Here is a 16,005-nt window from a genome sequence, read left to right as displayed (position 1 = left end):
AAAAATAAAAAAAAAAAAAAAATGGAAATGAATTATTTAATGTTCAATGCGCAGGGACTATTTCAGTTTTATTTCCCATTATACCCCCCAGTACATGGAACACTGTAGGAACTCAATAAATGTTTGTTGAATAAATTAATGATGAATGAGTGAAAACTGAATGAATGAATGATTGAAGTGATGGAGGAGATCAAGAGGGTTTTTGACACTACTGAGCTGACAGAAATCTTTCCAACTGGTGCTCAGGAAGGTGGAATTTCACAATGACTCATGCAGAGACCTGAGGTTGTGGTGGGGCAAACCACAGAGCAATTCAGTCTGTTATGCCTGGCCCTAACTCTTGCTCCCAATGGACATAAGACCTTGAGCTGGGGCTGAGTAGGAGATGGCTTCTTTATGTGGTGGTTTCTCGAGGACAGAGTTGGGTTACCCTCAGAATTGATGAGTCAACTCCTTACTAGGATGGGAACTCAACCAGTCTGGGGTTTTTGTTTATTACTTGTTTGCCTGTTTTCTACACGGGAAATGGAGCTCAACAGTCTTTGCAGAGTTTGATCCCAAAGTGAGCCAAAGGAAATGCTATTTTAACACTAAGTGAGATGGTTTTAAAATGGCTCCACCAAATGCAATGTGGGATTCCAGATTGGATCCTGAATTGAATCCTAGGACAGGAAAAAGACATTAGTAGAAAAATTGGTGAAATCTGAATAAAGTCTGCAGTTTAGTTAACAGTAATGTACCAGTGTTGATGTCTTGGTGTTGACAAATGTACCATGGTTATGTAAGATGTTAACATTAGGGGAAATGGAGAGAAGGGTATTCGAGAACTCTGTATACTATTTCAGCAACTTTCTATAAATCTAATATTATCCTAAAATAAAAAGTTCGTTAAAAAACAAAACAACAGATTGACCAAGGCTGTTAGACATACAGTGCCTGGCGCTTGGCTCAATTAGCGCTTGCTGGTATTGGGAGGATCGGATCAATATCTGTTACCTACATGAGTTGCTTTGATTATGCAGTCATTTCCAAATAGTTGGATGTCTTGCACAGTGTAAGCAACACATTCAGTTATATCAGATTTTCCATTCAATGTTCTTCCATTTAAGAGTCCAAAGGGTTGTTTAGGTAAAACAAGTCCTTATCCATTTGGTTGGAGAGATCTAAACATATAAACCTCAGTTACTTTGAGTGAATTCTAACATGGTAGTGGGAATTACAACCGCAACCACTCAAAGACATCATTTCTATAGCATTTTATAAAAAGAACTTTTTGTATACACCATGTCATTTGATCTCACTTTCTTAACCAATGTATAAATGATTACTTGGCCCATAGAGTTTGGCAAAAAGGCTCTCATGTTGTTTGCAAAGTAACTTCTGAAATCATGATTAGGAAGAAGGTAGAATGAAGATATTAAGAGAGATCCCAGTCTTGGCTCTATTGTATAAACACAGGCAGGCTATTTAATCTCTCTAAACCCCTGTATCCTCATTTGTAAAATGGGGATAAAGAAAGTATCTACTTCTTTGGGTTGTGAGGGAATGATGCATGTAAAGTGTTTAGCACAGGGCCTGGCACAGTTCTAAGAGCTTGATAAATACTAGCTATTACTAGCTTAGGTCCCTGGGTGGTGCAAATGGTTTGCATTTGATTACTAACTGAAAGGTTGGTGGTTCAAACCCACCCAAGGGCACCACAGAAGAAAGGTTTGGCAATCTGTTTCCATAAAGATTACAGCCAAGAAAGCCCTATGGAGCTCAGTTATATTCTGTAACACATGTGGTCGTCATGAGTCAGGATCTACTTGATGGCAACTTTTTATTATTAGCATAGGAGTCCCTAGGTGGTGCAAATGATTAACAAGCTTGGCTGCTAACCCAAAGGTTAGAGGTTTGAGTTCACCCAGAAGTGCCTTGGAAGAAAGGCCTGGCAATCTGCTTCCCAAAAAATCAGTCATTGAAAACCCTATGGAGCACAGTTCTACCTTGACACACACGGGGTCACCATGAATCAGAATAAACTTGACAGCAACTGGTTACTGTTAACACGACACTAAGATGTGAGTCAGAGGAGAGTATATTTTACAGAAAATACTACCATCTCAGGCAGATAAACATCTCTGGGAATGATTTTTAATGAAGGCATTTTTTATGAAAGTGCACCCAACAGAGTTAGGATTGAACTCCAACCTACATTTGGGCAGCATGCGCACCCGCGCGCACACACACACACACACACACACACACACATACACACACCCCTACAACAGGAGAAAATGGAGGTTCTCATTCATGTCTTAAAGAAGTCTGGAGAGATTTCCAGCTCTGGCATATGGTGGGCTGAGCTAACAAGGAGTATCTCCAGCTTCAGGAACAAAAACAGTGCCAGGTATACAATAAAACAAAGCAAAATGATAAGATATGGTTGAAATCACAAGAAAGAAAAAAAGGAAGAAATGAAGAAGGAACTGAGCTGGGACTCCAGCCCAGTCCCCCTTCTTCCTGGGATCTCCATTCTCCACCAACCCTGGCAGTGTCTCGTTCCTCCACAGAGTGACAAAAACAGAAAGGCACACAGGTGACCGAGGAAAAGAATTACTAGAGCCAACGTTCTCACAGAGGTAGCCTTGTCCTCCCAGTGGCAGCCCCAGAAGCCCCAGTGGGCCTGCTGCCCAGAACATACTTTGGCCACCTGCCAATGACAATAGCATCAGCCACCCTTGGCTCCAGGGCCCCAGGAGGTTGGTCACTGGGATGGCATGAGCTGCCTGAGGCAGCACTGGACCCAGGTGTAGGGGGCAGATCGAAACACCTGTTGTGGCCCCTGTCCACTCAGTCTCCATGGGAGGAATTGTGCTGGGTCCTTCTGTGCCTATGTTCGTGGGGTGGGGGCCCCCCGCTGGTCCTCTGTCCTTCTCATGTACTTTCCAAGGTCGTTTTGAAACCCATTTCCTATCCAGAAGGACAAGCTGCCTTCCTTTCTGATAATGCAAGCACACTGAGTCACAAGGCTGCTGTACCTGCTGATCTCTCAGCCACTCTTCCCCAGGTCTTCCCTGGCCAGCACATCTAAATCTGCACCCTTGCATCATTCACCACCACACCGTCAACCAGTTGCCATGGAGTCATTGACAACACTTGTTTAACTTCGGAATGTCCAACCATGTAAATGTATTTCCAATTCAAAAATTTAATAACTTTCTGGTACCTAAAAGCCAAAACCAAACCAGTTGCCGTTGAGTCAACTCTGACTCATGGAGACCCCATGTGTGTCAGAGTAGACCTGTGTTCCACAGGGTTCTTAATGGTTGATTTTGCAGAAGTAGATCTCCAGGCTTTTCTTCCAAGGTGCCTCTGGGTGGACTCGAACCTCCAACATTTCAGTTAGCAGCTGAGTGCATTAACTGTTTGCAGCACCCAGTGACTCCCACCACACCTTTATCCTGCTTTGTCCTATTCTCCCTTGAGCCCATATGCTGACCTATTTCTGTAAGTTTATTTAATTATGGCCTCTTTTCACCACTAGAATGTCAGCTCCATGAGGGCAGACGCTAGTCTTTTTTGTCCCCTGCTGTATCCTCGGGTCCCAGAACACTTGAATAAATGTTTAATGAATGGATGAATGGTCTGTTTTAGCATCAAATTCAGCAAGAAGGAGCAGTGAGTCTGGTCCTCAGCCCCTTTGTCTGTACATTAAGGAGATGAGTCTCAAACAGTGGTTTTTAAACTTAAAAAAATGGCTGGAGCCATCTAAGATACAACTATTGGTCTCTACGCATCCAGAGTAAAAGAGAAAGAAGGAAATCAAAGACTCAGAGAAGAAACTAGTCTACGGGACTAATAGTCTACACGAACCATGACTTCATCTACCCTGAGACCAGAAGAACTAGATAGTGCCTGATGACTACTACAGACCTTTCTGATCAGTAACACAGTAGATGCATCCTGATAGAATCGGAGCAAAATGTGGAACAGAACTCAAATTCTTAAAAAGTCAAGACTTACTAGACTGTTTGAGACTGGAGGACTCCCTGAGACTATCGCCCTGAGATACTCCTTAAACCTTGAACCAAAACTATGCCATGAGGTCATCTTTTAGCTAAATAACAGATTGTTACGATAAAATAATCAATATCACTCTCAAGTACTGTGAACCTTTAAAAAATCACCTATATAAGACTAAATGGTCAACATTTACTCTAAAGCAAAGATGAGAAGGCAAGGGGGCAGAGAAAATAGATTACCGGAAATGGAACAACCTGAACAGAAATAATGAGAAAGTTGACACACTGTGAAAAATGTAACCAATGTCATTGAACAAATTGTGTAGAAATTGTTGAATGGTGTAAAAATGGCATGGTGGGGGCATCTGACCTCCTGTAACTTCACAAAGGGGAAGGAGACTCAAGATCAACAGCCCAAGGCTGATTCCTATGAGGCAGAGGTCAGATATGCCTCCACCCTCCAACCTTTTTACCAATTCTGACACCAACCTTCCCTTCCATGGCACTCTCTACTTCTCTGCTAAGTTCGATAATTTGTTACAATGGCCACACAGAACTCACAGACAATACTCACAATTATGGGGTTTATTAGGGAAGTAGCAGGTTACAATTTAGGATCAGGAAGGACTCAGGATACAGTCCTTCGATCAGGACAGCCTCTTCTCAGCCACGCCTGCAGGCAAGCCTCTTGCCCTTGGGCCTCTTGGGCCAGCCCAGCCTCCACCCCACTCAGGCAAGTGTTACGAAGTTCTTTAGCTCCGCCATTAAGTGCCTGGAGGCACCCTACTCTACCAGCAAGCCTCCTGGCCAAAGGCGTTCAGCTATCTCTCTCCGTAGGCCAGGATGCCCACCGGGCCGTTTCCTGCTGGTCTCTTGGTTCTGCCATTTCTCTGCTGCTGCTTTTCACTGTCTCTCACTGTCACTGTCTTCCGTGTTACAGCTCTCTCTGTCTCCTGAGTCTAGGAGGCTCTTAGTGCAGGGACCCCGGGTCCAAAGAACACACTCTCCTCCTGGCTCTTCTTTTTTGATTGTAGTGAGGTCTTCTCTTTCTGCCCCTGAGATGGCTTACTTTAAGCCTACTGGGATGGCAAAACTGACTGATCCCTTCATTAGGGTTCCATACACCTTATTTGCATGGTCCCACCAACACAAGTGTGCCATGCACCATATTTGTATTATTAGCAAGCTATCAAATCCCCTTGATGGGCCACAAGCACCTCATCTGCATAGTCCCATCCAGTCATTTGGTGGGAGTTACAAAGACTATGGCTAAAAGGGCCATGTTAAGTAATTCTCTGCACCACAAATGGGAATCTAATATGCTGTGTAAACTTTCATGGAAAACACAATAAAATATTATTTTTAAAAAATGGCTAGAGAATGATACAAAACAAAATTGCTAGAACATTTTCTTTAAATGGAATTTTAGAAAGATCCCTGTCTGTAAGTTGGACAACAGTGGGGCTGTGCCACTGAAATTGAAGCCGGGGAAGACCCAGCTTCTCCTCCCCTTCCGCAGAGGCCTGAAGCCCCTCAGAACTCAGTTTGGAAACCACTGGCCTAGGTAGGCTCACCTCCAGTTAGTCACTTTCTCTCCCAGGGTCTAAATACATCATCTCTAAAATGAGGGCCCTGGACTTGCTGACCTTCCTTCTATGACATTCTAGTATTATAAGTCACATCCATAACTGCAGAAAATTATCCAGGAGCCAGGTAAACTCCAAAATAGAAATTACAGACGCGCATTCAGTGTCAAGCCTGCCATCAGCCAGCAATCCTCAGGAGTTTTTCGAGTAGCTCTTGTTTGACCAGCAGTTTGCGGGTGCCAAGGGACCCACAAGACTTCAGACTGTCAACCAATCTGGCTGATGCAATGAGACACAACTTCTGAAACGAGTAAGACAGTATAAAATCAAGAGCTAGAATTGGTGGAAGGATTCTATGGACAAACTAGAGATCACAGAAAGGAGAGATCTGAGTGGGGTACATGGGATGGTGTCTTGGGAGAAGGTAGTACCCCCCGGAGAGTAGAGGTTATTCTAGGCAGGGCGTGTCATGGGTGCAGTGGTGCTCTGCCCAGGCCCACATGCAGGACTGAGGCACTCACTCCCCCAGCTGCCAGGAGGGCAGCCTGCTGATGGTTCAGGGCTGAGCGCCTCCCCAGGAAGGGCCCTCCGCCAAGGTAGTGCTCTCTCCTGGAGGGCAGCCGGCATCCAGTGGCTGGCCGTGTGCAGGTGTAAAAGGTAGTACTGCAGAGCCAACCCAGCCCAGAGCTCCAGTGGGACGGGCTGAAGCCTCTGTTATGACTACATCCCAGTTCATCTTCTACTTCAGCCCCTCCTGCTGCCCTCACTCCCGCACAAACCTCTGCCCCCAGATCTGCACCTCGGGGTCTGTTTCCTGAGAAGTCCCACTAAAGTTAGAGGCAGAGCTCTCACTTCTCCAAACCTTCTTGGCACATATTCACATTACCCTTGGCCAAGGGGAATTTAGGATTCTGTTCCAGGTCAGAGGTCATGCTCCCTTGACATCACAACCTGGTGATTGGTCTTGCATTTACAATTCAGGGAAGCATTATTCACAGTAGCCAAAAGGTGTAAACAACCCAAGTGTCCATCAACAGATGAATGGATAAACAAGATGTGGTATATAACATGTAATGGAATATTATTTAGCCAGAAAGAGACATGAAGCTCCGATACATGCTATGACATGGATGAAACTTGAAAACATTATGCTAAATGAAATAAGTGACAAATATTGCAAGATTCCACTTACATGAAATATCTAGAGTAGGCAAATGCATAGAGACAAAAGTTTATTAGTAGTTACTGGGGCTGGGGTGATTTTATGGATAGCAGTAATGTTTGCACAACACATTGAATGTAGCCAATGCCACTGAATTGTATGCTTAAAATGACTAAAATGGCAATTCTTTGTTTTATACATGTATGTAAAAAAACCCACAAAAAACTAAATTGGGATGAAGGATACATGCAAATTTAACATGAGTCCAAAATTATTTCAAAATAAAAAATGTGAAAAAAAAACAAGACAAAGCTGAGTGGGGAGTGTATAGATGAAACACCATGGATAAAAGCTGATAAATGTTGAAGTTGGATGATGGGTACATGGGGGTTCTTTGGATTATTCTCTCTAATAGTTTGGAAATTTTTCCGTATTAAAAAGTTAAAAAAAAAAAAAACATGAATGTTCATAGCAGAATTACTACTTTTTGACTATCACAAAATAACCAAACACGTCCATCAACTGACAAATGGATAAATAAAATGTGGTATATCCACACGCAGGAATGTCATTCAGCCATAAAATGGAATGTTACTGATACACGCTACAACTTGAACAAACCTAGAAAACATTATGCTAAGCGAAAGAAGTCGGTCACAAAGGACCACATATTGTATGATTCCACTTACAAGAGATGTCCAAAATAGGCTGTTATGGATTGAATTGTGTCCCTCAAAAACATATGTTGAAGTCCTAACCCCTGGCACCTGTGAATGTGACCTTGTTTGGAAAAATAGTCTTTGAAGACTTTATCAATTAGATCATACCAGAAAAGGGTGGGTCCTAATCCAATCTGAGTGGCCGCTGATCAAAGAGAAGAGACATGGAGAGAGAGGAAAAACAACCACGTGACCACAGAGTTATGCTGCAGCTGCAAACCAATGAACACCTGGGGCTACCAGAAGCCAGAAGAGTCCAGAAAGGCCTTTCCCCTAGGGCCTTTGGAGAGAACACGGCCCTGCCGACCCTCTTGATCAGACTACTAGCTTCTAAAACTATAAGACGATAAACTTCTGTTCTTATAAGCACCCCCACCCCCACCCCGAATTTGTGGTACTTTGTTACAGCAGCCCTAGGAAATTAATAAAAAAACAAAATTAAACAAGTTGTTGTTGAGTCGATTCTGACTCATGGCGACTCCACGTGTTTCAGAATAGAGCTACGTTCCATAGGAAACCAATACATAGGCAAATTTATAGAGACAGGAAGTAGATTATGGTTGCCAGGGGTTGGAAGGGATGGAAGATTGAAGGGTGACAGCTAACAGGTGTGTTTTCTTTTTGGGATAATTAAAATATCCTAAAATTGATGGTGATGATGGATGTACAACTCTGTGAGTATACTAAAAGTCATTGAATTATACACTTTAAATGGGTGAAATGTGTAGTATGTAAATTACATCTCAATAAAGCTGTTAAAAAAAATAAGAGAAGAACAAAAACCACTGGGAGAGGCACGAGCCTCTACTCATTTCTCTGAAAAGTGGTTTGGGTGTGGGAACGGGCTAAAGGGAAGGGATGAAGACCAGTTCTTTAACCAGGGCCAGTTGTCCTCATTTATGGCCCAGCTGGAGGAATTCATGGAAAATAATGCAGCCTGAAGCATTAATAGGTGGTGCAAATGATTAAGTGTTTGATTATTAGCCAAGAGGTTGGACGGCCAAACCAAGAAACCAAACTCGCTGCCGTCGAGTCAATTTCTGCACACATGTGGTCACCATGAATCAGAATCGATTTGATGGCAACTCAGAACAACAATGCAGCCTGAAGTCAGGGGCAGATTATTCAATACACCAGGTAAGCACAGTGCTTACCTTGCTTACCAGATCATCTGTAGTGAACAATGTCACATTTTTTCACCACATCAAAGATTCTGCTTCTACAAAGGAGAATGAAGAACACCAAAGACACAAGGAAGGTATTAGCTAAAGAGACAGAAAGAGCCACATAAACCAGAGACTCCATCGGCCTGAGACCAGAAGAACTAGATGGTGCCTGGCTACCACCAATGACCGCCCTGACAGGGAACACAACAGAGACTCTCTGGTGGAGCAGGAGAAAAGTGGGGTGCAGGACTCAAATTCTAGTAAAAAGACCAGACTTAACGGTGTGACTGAGACTGGAGGGACCCCAGAAGATATGGCCCCCAGACTGTCTGTTAGCCCAGAACTAAAACCATTCCCAAGGCCAACTCTTCAAAGATTATACTGGACTATGGGATATAAAATGATACTCGTGAAGAGTATGCTTATTAGCTCAAGTAGATACATGAGACTAAATGGGAAGCTCCTGTCCGGAGGTGAGCTGAGAAGGCAGAGAGGGTCAGGAGCTGGTTGAATGGACATGGGAAATCCGGGGTGGAAAGGAAGAGTGTGCTGTCACAGTATAGAGAAAGCAACTAGGGTCACATAACAATGTGTGTATAAATTTTTGTATGAGAAACTAACATGAATTGTAAACTTCCACTTAAAGCACACACACACAAAATAAATAAAACAGAAAGAAAAAAAAAAAAAGATTCTGCTTCTAGGTATGGCTGGCATCTGTCTCTCTCCCAACCCCACAGCCCTTTCCTACAGAATCAAAGCCTCTTTTCAAATTTACAATCCCTAACAGGGATAGTAAGCACGGGCTTGCAATGCTTACTTACTGGTCTGTAGTGACCAATTTTACATGGTCACTACAGATTAGTAACTAAGCACAAAGCTACTGTAGTAAAACTGTTCCTCTCTACCCTGAAAAATGCCATTCCCCATTAATGGTCAGATACAGAATTTTAGTTATTCCAGGACTGTGATGGGGGCATTTTGTGGGTTTACATATGAAATTCCTGACCCATTTCCACTGCCTGATCATATACTCATAGAATCTTGGGAAGTAATACATCTTAGTTTTCTGAAAATGCACTGATTTTTCACCTTGGCTGCACACTGGAATCACCTGGAGAGATTTAATAAACACTGATGCCTGGGTCCTGGCCCCAGAGATCTTGATTTAATTAGTTTGGGGAGGGGCCTGGGCAGTGGAATTTTAAAAAGCTCCCCCAGGTGATTCTATTGTGTAGACAAGACTGAGAAGAATTGATCGTGATGAGCATTTTTTAAATGACTAGAAGAGAATACAAAATATCAAAATTGCAGCATAGAGTATGGTAAGTATTCTATCATGAATCTTTTAGTTTTGTGTTTAATGTGTATGCACTGGGCCAAAATATAAAAAGTATTTCTTACTTTGGGTTTCAGTATAAGAGTGCTGAGATCTGGGTTTAGAAGTCATCTCAGCCAACACACTAAGTGATACAGGAACTGCCCCAGCAGCAACAAGGCAGGTGACCTCTCTGAGGGCAAGCGCTCCCCTTCTTCTGGGATGATCCTTTCCCAACTTGGGCAGCTCTTGCTGAGCTGAAGCTGCCTGTCTCAAACTCTAGCATGGACCCCTGACACCAGTCAACCTGCACTAGTCACCACTCCATGGAGGCCATCACATTTCCCCTCTGCCAAGTCTTTGCTGTGCTAAGTCTTTGCTAGAATCCTAGGTTCCTGCTCAACCTGTCTCTACCTGTTGAACTTCTACTCATCTTTGAAGCATTATCTCAATTGCCACTTCCATGCTCCCTCCCTCTGCACTCCTACACTTTTAAATTTTCTAGCATTCACCTGGAGCTTTCTTATATTATAACGACTTGGCAACTGCCTTCGAGTTTGAGTAGACTGTAAGCTCCTGGAGGGCAAGGGCAGAGTTTCATGTTGTATAGTATCTTTGTATCCTCTGCAGTGCCAGCACATGCTCAATTAACACTTGTTGAATGAGTAACTGGCATGTCGTGAAGTTGTTTTGAGGGGAAAGACGCCTAGTAGTTGCTTCAGTGGAGGTGGAGTGGGTTTTAAGTTGGTCCAATCTCTGTTCCTTTATAAGAAAAATTGATATTTTTTAAAGTTATGCAAATACAGCATTAAGGCAAATTCCCAGCCCCACTTCTAACCAGACTGGAAATTTTGGAGCCCAGACTGGTTGTCATGGAGACCATCTCTCCTCCCATAGATGAATGAATTAGTGAGCATTTATTGCATCTCTAATGAAAACCAGACACTGTGTTAAGTGTTTTTATAAACATTTTCATGCACTCTAAACTGGCCCCATCACAGAAGAAGGCACACATATCGCCAGAAGACAGACTGACTGCTCCTCAGCTTTCTCTGGAACAAAGCACACAACCTCAGGGCAGAACACCTCAGGCTGGGGACAAATGAGGGGATATGGCTTCAGGGAGCGAGCCCCTGGGGGCCACTTGTTTAAGAATTCTTTTTAAAAAGAGACAAATCTGTGGTTGTATGCAGATAGCATGATGGTTTACACAGAAATTATGAGATGATCAGCCAATAAAGCTGTAGAACGATTAAGAGTTCAACAAGGTTGCTCAATACAAGACCAATATACAAAAACCATCAACATTACTTTTTATCAGCAATGATCAATTAGATTAGAAAATGTCATAGAAAAAAAGATTCCATTCCCCACAGCAACAAAAATTATAAGGCGTCCAGAAACAAATCTAATAAACTAAATCCGTTGCTGTTGAGTCAATTTCAACCCATAGCAACCCTATAGGACAGAGTAGAACTGCCCCATAGGGGTTTTAAGGAGCACCTGGTAGATTTGAACTGCCGACCTTTTGGTTAGCAGCCGTAGCTGTTAACCACTACGCCACTAGGGTTTCCCCAAATCTGATAAAGGACATATAAAATCTTTATTGAAGAACAGAATGACCAGAATGAATAGAGAGATAGACCGTATTTCTGGATGGGAAAATGTAATTTCAACCAAAGATCTCAAGAGAGCTTTTCACATGGAAAAACAAAGGGCCAAGAATAATAGAGGTAATATTAGAAGAAGAAATTAGGCAAAGGCGGGGGTGGGGGGAACAGAAAGACGCAAAGGATTTGGCATAGACATATAATAGCCCCTTATCAGACTTTTATGATTAAGACAGTGTAATATTGGTGCAGAAATAGACAAATTAGCCAATGGAAGACAAGAGAGCATCCAAGGACAAACAAACATGAATCCAGGAATTAGAATATGTGAGAAGTCGCATTTGAAAGGAGTGAGGAAAGTCCTGCCTACAAAGAACCTGGTGGTGCAATGGTTAAGAGCTTGGCTATTAACTGAAAAGTTGGCAGTTCAAACCCACCCAGCGGCTCCACAGGAGAGAGAAAAAACCCTATGGGGCAGTTCTACTCTGTCATATGGGATCACGGTGTGTGGTGATTGGCTGTCATACGGCAAAGCAGTCAGAAATTTAGATCTCTGCCTCAAACTACATACGAAATGAATTCTAGATGGATTGACCTAAATATGAAAGAGCAAACTTCAAAACCTTTAAAAGAAAATTTAGAAGAAATCATTATCATAATGCAGTAAAGCTATTAAAAAACACAAATTGTAAGAGGAAAAGATTTGGTACATTTGCCTGCGTTAAAACTAAAATTTTCTAAATGACAAAAGATACCATAAACAAAATGAAAAGACAAGCCATAGAATAGGAGACAATAGTGGCAGTGTCTATAACTGATTGATTAGTGGACAGAATATATGAAGAACACCTACAAATTAAAGAGAAAAGGGTAACTCAGTAGAAAAAATAGGAAAAGGTCATGAACAGGCAAGTTACAGAAGTGGAAATACCAACCAAACAAAACCCACTGCCACTGAGTCAATTCTGACTCACAGCGACCCTATAGGAAGAGTAGAACTGCCCACAGGGTTCCCAAGGCTGTAAATCCTTATGGAAGCAGACTATCACATCTTTCTCCCATGGAGCGTCTGGTGGGTTTGAACCACCGACCTTTTGGTTAGCAGCCACTGCGCCACCAGGGCTCCTTAGAGGAAATACAGGTGGTCAGTAAATATATGAAAAGATGCTCAACCTCACTAATGATCAGGATATGCAGATTAAGTAAGCAAAATAAAATGAGACATAATTTCACGTTTATTAGATTGATATAAAACTTTCAAGTGTCATGGTACCAAGTGTTGGTGGCGTGGAAAAAATTAGAATTCTTATACACTGCTAGTGGTTAAATTGGTACAACCACTTATTTTTTTTTTTTTTTTTTTTGGTTTTAACAAAGGGAAGTTTATTTCCTTACAGTAAAGTAGGCTAAAAGTCCAAATTCAGAGTGTCAGCTCCAGGAGAAGGCTTTCTCTCTCTTGGCCTTCTCATCAGTGTTCTCCCAGACTAGGAGCTTCTTGGCACAGGGACCCTGGTCCAAAGGGCATGCTCTGCTCCCAGCACTGCTTTCTTGATGGTATGAGGTCCCTCTAAATTGGTACAACCACTTTTGAGAATAATTTATCAATGTCTAGTAAAGTTAATGATTTGCAAATCACCCCATAGAGTTTCCAAGGAGGGGCCGGTGGATTCGAACTGCCAACCTTTGGGTAAGCAGCCTGAGCTCTTAACCACTGTGTCACCAGCGTTCCAGTAAAGTTAATGATTTGCATGCCCTAGGGAAAGGTGCCACATGGGCACAGGAGACACAAACAACATTGCAATGTCGTTTATAATAGCAAAAAATTGGCCTTGTCCATCAATAGAGTGGGTAAATGAACCTGCTATAGTCTTAATGGAATACTACATAGAAAGAGGTAAAGCGCCTTGAAGAAAGACAGGAGACATAGTCTTAGTCCTTGTTCTGCTTGTAACTGAGGAGGGGACCTTACAAAAGTTTCTTTTCTCTTTGCATGGAATGCTCTCCCCCTGGTATTCTCGTGGCTTGCTCCCATATCCCCTTCAGGTCTGTGTGCAAATTCCACCTGCTCAGAGAGAATTCCCAGACCACACTATCCATACAACCAGCACCCCCACCCCCCTGACATTGCTTTGCCAAGAGGCAGTGTAATTTAAAAGGTAAGAATAAGAATGTACACTCTAGCGCCAGACTGGATTAAAATCTCAGCTTTATTACCAAGTGCTGTTTGTATGACCTTAGGCAAGTTATTTAAGCTTTCTGTGACTCAGTTTCTTCTTCTGTAAAAGGGGGTTAATAATAGTTATCAGGTCAGAAATAAATAGCTTAATATGCCAAGGGCTTAGAACAGTGCCTGATATAAAGTAAATGCTAGTTAACAGCAAATTACATGCCAGTTAAAATGAATGAACTAGACTCGAGAGATGTGGATAAAGCCCGTAAGCATGATGCTGAGTGAAAAGAGCAGGTCCCACATTTCTCTCATTCTTCCCTGAACTTCTGTCATAATTAAGGGCAGTGAACAGTCTAGTCCTTGATTACACACCCAACTGATGTAATGATCCTGCCCCTGCCTCTCCTACCTTTTCTCCCACCTCCCTCCTCCTCACCCTGACTCCCCAGCCCACAAGCTTCCTTGCTACTCCTCCATCTGGAATGTTCTTCCCCAGATCTTCAAATGGCTTGTTCTCTCACTTGCTTGGAGAAGCCTTCCCTGACCACCCTTTCTAAAATAGGCCCCATTTTATTATTCTTGGAGCCCTGGTGGTGTAGTGGTTAAGAGCTCGGCTGCTAACCAAAAGATTGGCAGTTTGAATCCACCAGCCGCTCCTTGGAAATCTTATGGAGCAGTTCTACTCTGTCCTATGGGTTCGCTGTGAGTAGCAATCCACTTGATGGCAACGAGTTTGGTTTCGGTTTATTATTCTCTGTCCCTATCCTGCTGTAATTTTCTTTATAGATAGTATCGCTTCCAGATATTTCATTCTAAGGCTACCTGTTTGAACGTCTCCTCTCTCTAGAATTTCTGCTCCACGGGGGCAAGGACTTTGCCCTCAGTGTCTGGGACAGAGAGTCTGGCACAGAGTTGGTGCTCAGCAAATAAGAAAACACACCCCAAGGCAGCCCATGTGGTTGTTGGGGAGCTCTAGTACCAGGTCTAGACTCTCTGAGGCTCCTGGGAACATGGGATCTCGCTTTCTCCCACTGAGGTCAGCAGCCTGGGCCTGTCTTTCCCCTGGAGCCCCTGGCCTAGCAGAGCAGAAACTGAACTGAGATCTTCCATATTCCACCCCCCTCCCACCCCAGTTTCTCCCTTTCCCGGTCTCTTTCCTCTAAGCCCCAAGGTTTCCATCACTCCAGCCAGCTGGAAGCTGATTTGACAAATCCATCTCCAGAAAGACGTTAAAGATATAAAGTGTTGCCCCTCCCAAGAGTATCTGCATTTTAAAGGAGGCCTGGCAGGAGCAACACTTAACTCCAATATATGACTGTGTTATGGTGTAACTTCTGACACCGGATGTCTGAGAGGGAGATACTGCCTTCCCCTCTTAGATCTCACCTAGTAGTAGCTCACTCCAGGCCCTGGGACACAGGGCAGCTCACAGATGAGGGAGAATGGGTAGAAGTGCACGCAATGGGCCAGAGACTGAGACGTGGGAGCCTCGACCTTTGAATGTCCCAGCTGCCCAGATGGGCCCTGCCCACTATCCCATCCACTCACCTCTTCATTTCCTGCCACCAAGAAGGGCTGGCTTGGTTTCCAAAAGCAGCCTTCCTGAGACCTCCCACCCCCCGCCAAGGGGCTCAGGGAACCCAAAACAAAGGCCTTACCCATTTCAATTCCGCAGACGGCCAGGGCTGCAATCACGGCACCTGCCGATGTCCCCGCGAAGCGATGGGCCGTTTCCAGCATCCGGGGGGCCAGGTCCCGCAGGGCGTCCACAGCCCCGGCCTGGTAGAAGGAGAGGAACCCGCTGCCTGAGAAGGAGATGGAATGAGGGGTGTCTGGGTCCCCTTTGAACACCTGCTCTTCCATCTCCTCAGCCTCGGGCCTCCCGTGGTGGGGAGGAACCTCTCTTCAGCGCTGGCCTGCCGAGCCTGGGCCTGTCACTCACTGTCGGGACTTGCTGCCAGGAGTCCCTGCCAGGCATGGAGCCTGGAATGCAGCCGACTCTACCTGGACCTGTTAAGCTTCGCCAGGAAACAGCCCTGAAGGACGATCAAGAGCCCCGGATGAGTGAGCAGGGTCCCGATGCTGTGAGCCTCCCCTTGGCTTCACTGCTTGGCTGGATCCATCACTGGCACAGCCCGCAACCCTCCACCCATCCTCACTGTACCTAGGAACTATCTTGGCTTCCCGTGCAGGGCCAGGCCCAAGAAGGCGGGCATTACCCAACCGTCTCCACACATCCAGTTGCGTAAACTCAGCTGATTGTTATC

The 16,005-nt window shown here is 44.0% G+C and overlaps 1 protein-coding gene across 2 annotated transcripts in view; it reads right to left on the bottom strand.

Annotated features, from left to right (window-relative positions):
• Positions 1-15,601, bottom strand: part of PNPLA1 (patatin like phospholipase domain containing 1) — a 61,822-nt gene extending 46,221 nt beyond the window's left edge. For both annotated transcript variants that reach the window (XM_012556465.1, XM_004379404.1), the window contains exon 1: positions 15,397-15,601. In XM_012556465.1, the coding sequence (XP_012411919.1) occupies positions 15,397-15,601 (205 nt within the window). The remainder of the gene's footprint in view (positions 1-15,396) is intronic.
• Positions 15,602-16,005: the final 404 nt, after the last annotated feature.

Source organism: Trichechus manatus, unplaced genomic scaffold (assembly GCF_000243295.1).
Source record: "Trichechus manatus latirostris isolate Lorelei unplaced genomic scaffold, TriManLat1.0 scaffold00065, whole genome shotgun sequence".
In the NCBI taxonomy this organism is placed as follows: Eukaryota; Metazoa; Chordata; class Mammalia; order Sirenia; family Trichechidae; genus Trichechus; species Trichechus manatus.
The sequence above is the reverse complement of the archived record's forward strand: the minus strand, read 5'-3'. Positions and strand labels throughout refer to the sequence as shown.